This window comes from Dermochelys coriacea, chromosome 7 (assembly GCF_009764565.3).
Source record: "Dermochelys coriacea isolate rDerCor1 chromosome 7, rDerCor1.pri.v4, whole genome shotgun sequence".
NCBI lineage: Eukaryota > Metazoa > Chordata > Testudines > Dermochelyidae > Dermochelys > Dermochelys coriacea.
In genome coordinates, this window is record NC_050074.1 from 58553426 (window position 1) to 58562909 (window position 9484).

The 9484-nt window shown below is 45.7% G+C and overlaps 1 protein-coding gene across 1 annotated transcript in view; it reads right to left on the reverse strand.

The window, feature by feature from the left end:
• The window catches only part of FRMPD2 (FERM and PDZ domain containing 2), a 127295-nt gene extending 118732 nt beyond the window's left edge, over positions 1 to 8563 (reverse strand). The window contains exon 1 of the mRNA XM_038410070.2: positions 7969 to 8563. Coding sequence (XP_038265998.1) covers positions 7969 to 7994 — 26 coding nt within the window. The 5' untranslated portion in view covers positions 7995 to 8563. The remainder of the gene's footprint in view (positions 1 to 7968) is intronic.
• Between the last annotated feature and the right edge of the window lie 921 nt (positions 8564 to 9484).

Consider the following 9484-nt stretch of genomic DNA (forward strand, 5'->3'; position numbering starts at 1 on the left):
AAGAGTACAGCAAGGTGCACTGCACATCAGAGAGGCTTTGAAAACCAGTTTCATGACTGGCCAGGCTTCAGTGTGACAGTTGTGTGTGTTTCTCCTTGATGCAAAGCCACCCCCTTTGTTGATTTTAATTCCCTGTAAGCCAACCACCCTCCCCACTTCGAAATAAAGTAACTATTGTTTTGAAACCATGCATTCTTTATTATTTTTTTTTAAAAGCGATAATGGACAAGGTAGCCCAGGAAGGGGTGGGGAGGAAGGGGGAATGAGGGAAGGACAAGGCCACATTGTTTATTATAGCTACACTAAAAATCAAACTGTTTTAATGACAGCCTTCTGTTGCTTGGGCCATCCTCTGGAGCAGAGTGGCGTGGCTGGGTCCCAGAGCCTCCCATCCCGCATTCTTGGGCTTCTGGGTGAGGCGGATATGGAACTTGGGGAGGAGGGCATGCGGTTATACAGTGGATGCAGTGGGAGTCTGTGCTCGTTGGCTTTCCTGCAGCTCCAACAGATGCTTCATCATCTCCGTTTGTTCCCCCAACAGACACTTCATCATGTCCGTTTGCTCCCCCATTAGCCTCAGCATCACATCCTGCATCCGCTCTTCATGCTCACTTAATTCTTTCCTGGCCTCTGCCACTGAATGCCTCCATGCATTAAGCTGTGCCCTATCAGTGCGGGAGGACTGCATGAGCTCGGAAAACATGTCATCGCAAGTGTGGTTTTTTTCACCTTCTGATCTGCGATAACCTCTGGGACAGAGATGATAGTGGGAGAATAGAAACATTTGCACTTGGGGGGAGATAAAAAGGGAGAGTAAAATTTAAGATGATCCTTTTGTTTTCAGAAATGTGAGACTCTTTCAGCGAATAAAGCAAGTCACAGCAGACAGCACATGTGCTTTAGGTACAAGGCTGCATTTTGCATTTATATTGAGCGCCTGCTGGTATGGTGACACATTACACATGGCTGGGCAACGGAATTCAGTTTCCAGTCAGCCATGGTAAGCCTTTTGGTACGTGGGGTTGGCTTCTTATGCCTTCATAACATGTGGGAATGTTTTCAAACTGCAGTGCCCTCCTTTCCCAGAGCAAGCAATGGGTTGGGTTTCCCATTTAAAAGGAGGGACTGTGGTTTTCGGGTGAATGTGAAGCACATACCTACCCCCACCCCACCGTGTGGCTATTCTCCAGGATGATCCTTTCACTCCTCCCCCCCCCCCCCCGCCACATGGCTATTCTCTGAGATGATCCCTTTTAGCGAGATGGAAACAGCCCAGCATGAACGGAGTCCTTTTACTGTTCCCTTACAAAAATTCCCCTCTTTCAACCAGGTGACCATGAGTGATATCACTCTACTGAGACTAACACAGAAAGATGTAGACCTAACGTTGCTTGAATGCAACCAAAACCCAGGACCGTTCACTGCCATGCTTTGTGCTGCAATGATTCCAGAATACTTGCTACTGGCTTGACATGGTAAAGTGTCCTACCATGGAGAACGAAATAAGGCAGCTCTCCCCAGAAACCTTCTGCAAAGGCTTTCAGAGTACCTCCAGGAGAGCATCCCAATTCTTCAGGGCAAATCAAACATTAAATACAATTGCCTTTAAACCCTGTACTGTAGTTACAAATGTGCACTCACCAGAGGTACCTTCTCCGGCTTCAGAGTTGGGGATCCCTCCTTGGTAGGCTATTGGCTCCAGGGTGATGGCTGCTGGGGAGAACAGATTCACCACTTGCCTGCTGTGTATTCTCCTCCTCCTCCTCTTCCTCATCCCCATAATCCTCCTCCCTGTTGCATGAAACTACCCCCTTTAAGGTGTCCACAGACAGTGGTGGGACAGTGGTAGAGTCCCCCTCTAGAATACTATGCAGCTGATCACAGAAGCAGCTTGTATGGGGTTCTGACCCAAAGTGACCATTTGCCTCCTTTGTCTTTTGGTAGGCTTACCTGAGCTCCTTAACTTTCACGCGGCACTGCTATGTGTCCCTGTTGTAGCCTCTGTCCAACATGCCCTGTGAGATTTTGGCAAATATATTTGCATTTCTTCTTTTTGATCGGAGTTTGGCCTGCACAATGTTTCTCCCCATATAGCAATCAGATCCAGTGTCTCCCTTTCGGTCCATACTGGAGCTCGTTTGCAATTCTGGGGGGATTGCATGGTCACCTGTGCTGCTGAGTTCGCCATGCTGACCAAACAGGAAATGAAATTTAAAAGTTCCCGGGGCTTTTCCTGTGTACCTGACTAGTGCATTGGAGTTCAAAGTGCTGTCCAGAGCAGTCACATTGGAGCACTCTGGGATAGCTCCTGGAGGCCGATACCATTGATTTGCGTCCGCACTACCCCAAATTCGACCCAGCAAGGTCAATTTTAGCACTACTCCTTTCGTCGGGGAGGAGTACAGAAGTTGATTTTAAGAGCCCTTTAGGTCGATGGAATGGGGTTGGTTGAGTGGACGTAGTCATTTTTAAATCGACTTAACATGGCTAAATTTGACTTAACCACATAGTGTAGACCAGGCCTAAGGAAGCGTTATTTACTCCTCCTCATAATATAAGAACAAGGGGCCACTAAATGAAATTAATAGGTAGCAGGTTTAAAACAAACACAAGAAAGTATTTTTTCACACAGCACCCTGTCAGCCTCTGGAACTCCTTGCCAGAGGGTGTTGTGAAGGCCAATACTATAACGGGGTTCAAAAGGGAGCTAGATAGATTCATGGAAGATAGGTCCATCAATGGCTATTAGCCTTTGCCAGAAGCTGGGATTGGGTGACAGGGCACGGATCGCTTGATGATAACCTGTCTGTTCATTGCCTTTGGGGCACCTGCCATTGGCCACTGTCATAGGACAGGATACTAGGGTTGATGGACCTTTGGTCTGACCCAGTATGGCTGTTCTTATGTTCTAATTGTTATTTTAAACAATTCAGGGCAAACTTCTCCAATCCAGATGCCCAAAGTTGGGCTCCTAAATCCATATTTAGACACCTAAACAAGTGACCTCATTTTCGAGCAGCAGTCCACTTCCCTCCCTGCAACTCCCCTGCTTCCCCTTTCTAGTCTCACCTTCTCCTCCTCATTCCCACACTTCTCTGATCTAGTTCCCACCACTTCCCTGCAGCTTTGCTTCTCTCATTCTCTGATCCTGAAAGACTTTTATAATGTCACACCCCTGGTCTGCACTGGGAAAAGGTGTTAATTAATACACCTTTAGCTAACTCATTTGCTAAACACACCTCATTCTTTCCTGTGAAATGCCTTGTGCATGAGCAAAAGCCTGTGCTGATTTTGCAAACAGCCATCTCTGTGAAACAAAGAGCTCAGAAAACCCACTACTGGGGCTGAAAATTCATGGGAGACTGGGGAAAAAATTGAACCACAAGAAATATCTGATTAAGTACAAAAAATATCTAATGTTGAGCCTTCCAAATTCTCAAAGAAAATCCTTCCAGTTAATCTCAAACACCCCATTGTGCAGCTAAATCAAATACTCCAATTCAAAGTTAGTGGGGGTAGAAACCAGGGCAAGGATGGAAGTCCAGACTCAGCCATAACTCTGAAGTCACTACCAATGTCTCCACATTAAGTGTATAGGTTTGAGACATGTTGATAAATGTGAATACACACAATTTTTGCAAGTATAAAAATTAGTCAATTCAAATTTATACATATACAAATTAAATGCTTATAATTTACAAGAAAATGTCTGAAGCTGGATGTGGAGGTGGGGCAGTGGATGGAGATGGAAGGAATCTGCTTAGGACTTAAATCAGGTTCTCAGGAATAGAGCTAGCTCAGGAAACAATCGATTCCGCTTTGTTTTGACGTTTACACTCTCAGAAGAGATAGCTTCAAATGATGCTGAAACCTCTTAGTGCTCAAGACTGCAATGTTCTTGCTGCTTCATGTGCAGCAGTGCCATTGGAGTCATTATACCACAGCTGTACAAGCTAGCATGCAACTATGGGACTTTTAAGGAGCAGTGACAGTTGGAGGTCAACTCATCTATCAATGAGACCTCTCGACACATGAATTCAGTCTCACACTCGTATCTAATTGGCTGGCTTCTTGCTCTGGTGAAGACACTGGACAACCATATTAGACTGTTACATGCACAAATCGAAAATCAAGGATTTGCCACAAGTGTGAATGTGGAGACTTCCCAACCATTGGACACACTATGAACAAGTGCCCCATCTTTTCATTTCCAGGAGGTATCACAAAGGTGCACTCTGCATCTCCTGAAGCCCTCGACTGGATTTCACATCTTTCTATTAATTTGTCAATGTTGCTATTTCCATACGAAGGAAGCAGAGGTGAAAGTAAGCTGGTACACCCCAGTACGATGTACCAACAAGCAGCAGAGGTGAGTTATATGGGCTCATGGCTCCAGCAATATTGAGGGCCCAGGGAACCGGTTCCACCAATGTTTGGGGCCGGGTCTCCCACTGCTGCCCCCCGCCTCCCCGGCCCTCCCCCTTGCTGCCCCTCCCTGAGTCCCTGAGCAGAGCATCCCTGTCTCTCCCCTGCAGCTCCATGCTGCCTCCCTGCATCTACTGCCGCCGCAGGGTCCTAGTGCCCCAGATCACTACTGCCAGGGCAGGCTGCCCTTCCCCTGCCCTTCCCCCTCAGACCCTTTCATTTTCCGGAGGGACCCTCCACCAGTACAGTCACCACTCCTGCCCCATGCTGGGTAAGGGGCAGCCCCATCCCCCACCCTCAGTGAGGCTACAATGAGGGGCAGCAGCAGGTGATGAGGTGCACATGTGATGGCAGTCCCCGCCCAGCACCCACCACAGGGGAGGCAAGGGAGATTCCCGGACCTGAAAGGGGCCCTAGAAGCACATGCAGTGACAGTGGTGGGGGTGAGTATGCTGCCGGGGGGGGAGAGGGGGGCCTCTACCCCAGAGCTCACTGCTGCCAGCGGGGAGAGGGCTGGGGGGAGTCCTCCTCTCTGGCTCCAGTCCCAGGGCAGCCTGCCTGCACCCCAAGCTCATCCCCAGCCCTGCCCCACCCCAGAGCCCATACTCCCAGCCAGAGCCCTCATCCCCCCACACCCCAACCCTCTGCTCTAGCCCTGAGCCTCTTCAACACTCTAAACCCCTCACCTCCAGCTCCTCCTTCATCCCCCCTGCACCTCAACTCTCTGCCTCAGCCCTGAGCCCTCTACCACACCCCTGCATCCCTCATCCCCAGCCTCACCCCACAGCTCTCACCCCTGCACCCCCTCCTATCCCCAAACTCCCTCCCAGAACCTGCACCCCCTCCCTCCGCACCCCAGGCCCTTTAAATAGCCGCCAGAGTCCCGCTGTCACTACCCCACGGCTCTGGCAGCAGGGCTCTGGGGATGATTTAAAGGGCCCTGGAGAGTAGCGGCAGCCAGAGCCCCGGACCCTGCGCTGGACCCCCAGGGCTCTGTCGGCAATTTAAAAGGGCCTGGGGCTCTGCTGCAGTAGTGGCAGTTAGAGCCCTGGGCCCTTTAAATCTCCTCTTTTAAATTGCCCCCGAGTCCCAGGGGTCCTAGCCACCTCTGCAGCTGGGACCTCAGGGGGTGGTTTAAAGGGCCCGAGGCTCCCAGCTGCTGCTACCAGAGCCATAGCCCCAGGCCTTTAAATCCTGGTTTAAAGGGCCTGGGAATTTAAAGGGCCTGGGAATTTAAAGGGCCCGCCACTTCTGGTAGAGGCCATGCCTCTTCCAGTTGAGGCCCTGCACCCTCCTTAGGATTCCGGAGTACCGGCAAGTCATTTAAGTTACTTTCACACTACTGTCTCATTACAACCTATAGAATTGCAACATGCAAATTAGCTCGAGAGAAAAGGTAATGATTGGGTGAGTTATTTCTTATGTTACAGTGGTCCCAGTTAGAAGTGATCCAAGCTGTTGACCTGGCCTTCTCTATGTCCTATATTATGGAGGTGCCAGTCCTGGCTTCACAGTTGAGTTAAGTTTTATACTTGAAGCAGACATTCAATCTCTTTTTTATATATTTAAAAATACCATATCCTCCCCAAATTAGAGAACACACTCTGAGAGTAGAATGAATGTTCCAAAGAATTACAAATCTATTAATTAGTTTTTGAATTAAAAGTAATGCATAATTGTTCCTCTAAGAAATGTAGCTCCCTGAGAATGTGAGGATGAGAAGGATGGAGAAACTGAGTCAAACACTCCAGCTGCTGTGCTCCTCTGTAGCAATGCCAGTCAGCTCTAAACCCAGCTCAGTTGTCCAGTATGTTCTAGCAGCTTTGTACAGCTCTGGAATGTCATAAAGCCTCCAGAGTGTACAGGTGAATCTGGTCCTAAAAGCTCAGCATTTTAAAAATGATTTAAAATTGATACTACATATCTTCAAAACACCAGAACTATCACATTCTTGTTGGGTTTGCTGTTCGTGTATGACATTTTTAATAATTAAAAACTCCCAAGTTAATTCTCAAACCAAAACCAAGTTAAGACGGAGCTAAGAAAGATGGTACATATCAGTAGCTGAAGGTAAAATATATTGCAGAGGTTGAAATTATCCCCAGAACAACGCCCTTTAGTGCCATCATGATGGGGGAAATAGAAAACATCTGTGCCTTTAAAAATCAGTTTCCTCCCACCTTCCCTTTGGCCCAACACCTAAGGGGAAATGACATTAATTCCAAAGTCCTCTCAGAGTGTCTGTCTACTAAGGACTGGCTCCTGTCATTGTTTTATTTTCTCCAAACATCTCTCATAAAGAGCAGGTGTAAAAGGAAAACCTTTAAAGCAACCTATTTACCTGTAGGCCATGAGGTAAATCCACATTCTAATGCATGCCAAGATTAACCTTTCAGAGATTTGCTCCCTGTCCCTATAAGGCCAGCTGTGAAAGGGCAGTAGAGTAGTATTATTTCTCTTTTCCATTTGTGGATTTTTATGCATCAAAAAGATCCACCTCTCTTCCCTCTAGGCTGCTGTCTTTTACCAACTTCTTTATTGTAATAATTCTTTGCAATGAGGTGGTGTCATCCCCTGGATAGCATAATGGACTATGAGTCACAGGAGAAAAGGATTCCTGGCTTTGTAATCAGCTCTGTGAGCTTGGGAAAATGTCTATGCCTTAGTATCTCCATCTGAGAATGGTGACCATGAGATTTACTGTCTTTGGTTATGTACTTTGAGATCTTTGGATATAAGAGTTAAGAGCTAAGCATGATTAGTTGCACTCCTTTGGGATCTTTCATCTAAAGATTTCAAAGAGTTTTACACTTATTAGGTATGCCTCACAACATCCTTGAAAATAATGATTAGCCTTATTTTACAGATGGAGAAACTGAGGTACGGAGCAGTTAAGTGACTTTCACAAGGCCAAGTAGTGAGACAGTAGCAGAGATAGAAACAGAAATTGGGAGTTCTGGTGCCCTTTGTGCTCTAAGCACTAGAAACCACATCCTCCCTTTCTCGGGTCTGTAGTATAAGGGTTAAAAAAAATTATTGTGCATTGCAAGTCCATGAACAGTGATAATAGAGTCTCCCATTGAGTTTGACAGATGGACTACAGTCATTATTAATTATTATTATTATTATATTGTGGATCCTGAGACCAACAAATATAATTTAAAATGGTTTTATGGAACTTTTTGAGTTATGTCATATAAGTGCAAAAAATATTCAGCATTATCTGTGCCAAAAGAACAAACACCATCCAGCAATTTCTTTTCCTTCACTTTAAAGATTTATATCCAGATTCAGCCCTGGGATGGATGTTTCCAACTTCTCTTGAAGTCAGTGGGAGCTGAGCAAAATCTGGCCATCCTAAATTACTGTGTTTAATATAAGCAACCATCCTGTACAATCTAAGCAGCTAATGGTATGGGAGAAAAGAAATGATCTTTATTCTAAAAGCGAGGGTAGCTATTAAATACTGCTGTCCTAAGCGAGAAAGCCTCCTAATTCTTATTTAATCAATAATGGTATGAAGAGAAACAAAGAAGAAACTACCTGCAACAGTTGGACAGATGCTGCATCCAAAATAGTCCAAAATCTCGGATATCTTTCCCTGAAACCTGTAGCCTAAGTCTTCATAGACACAAACTTCCCAGTGCAGGGTTGGTTTGTTTTTTGATTTCTTTCTTTCTTTCTTTCTTTTTGCTGCTTTGTTTATGTTTCGTAACTAAGCACTGAGTACTCTGGCAAGTGGCTAAGCAAGTGAACAATAAATTCCCTTCTCTCAGTTGCATGCCCAGCCTAGCACCTCCTGGGTTGGAGTTGAGGGCAACGACATGGCTGCTGCATGTTGTTTATGCTTCTCTCTTTTTTCTTTATCTCTTTTTTTCGTTTGTTTTTTTGACAGTTCACCCTCCAGTTGAAGCAGTCGGCATTTAGCAGCTGGCTGAATGGGAATCTGTGGGGCCGTGGGCATGCAAGAACTCAATTGGATTACCTGACGCACAAGGCAGCCTTAGCTCCAAAGCTCAGCAGCCAGTCTGCAGGCTGATGTCTCTTTCAGACCACAGCCAGTCCAAAGAGGGAGACTGTGCACTAAAAAGCCAACTGACAGCCTAAGGTGGAGAATCTTTTTTTTATGATCAGGAAAATAATCAATCCTGAAGGACACTGATGAGGGCTTTTGAGACACTTCCTAGGAGAAAAAACAAGTGAAAGTTACAAGGGAAAACAACTGATTGGACTGCAATGCAATGCTCAAAATAGGAAGAGAAAAATCAAGGAAAATCCTAACAAATTTATTTGAGCATAAGCTTTCGTGAGTTACAGCTCACTTCATCAGATGCATCCAATGAAGTGAGCTGTAGCTCACAAAAGCTTATGCTCAAATAAATTTGTTAGTCTCTAAGGTGCCACTAGTCCTCCTTTTCTTTTTGCGAATACAGACTAACACGGCTGCTACTCTAAAAGGAAAATCCTGTAATACCACAGGACAGGTCTGACTTGGGACTGGAGCACATGAAGAGGAAAGGATGTGAAAGCAGGGAAGCTCCCTGCAAAGCAGCTCTGAGGTGAGCAGCAAGTGTAGAGAGGAAATAGCAACATAGGAGAAGGATTTCTTGGACTGATTCGATCAAACCCTCACATTCATTGTTTTTTTAAAGTCTTCCAAAATATATTTCCTTTAGCATTTTATTTCATTTCTTCAGTATTTGAGTAGTTTCCTTCTGGCTTGAGTTGAATGGTGTAAAACAGGTGATTTATTTTGGAGAATTAAAATAAAAGTTACATCAATAGATATCTTTCATCCCCAAATACCTACCCCAAATACCACCAAAATGCAGCCACCTCTGGGGTAGAACAACCAGATAGACAACTGGTACTCAGCTTTCTGCACAGCTTTGTGGGAAGGAGTGAAGCATACTGAGGCAAATCTGGCTCTTGTGTAAAGAACCATGGCATCTTTAAAGTTCATGCAGCATGGCCAGGGCCTTCTTTTTAAAGAATACCCACAGAGAATACATTGGATGGATTTCGATTTGATGACACACCAGAATGAAGACATGATACA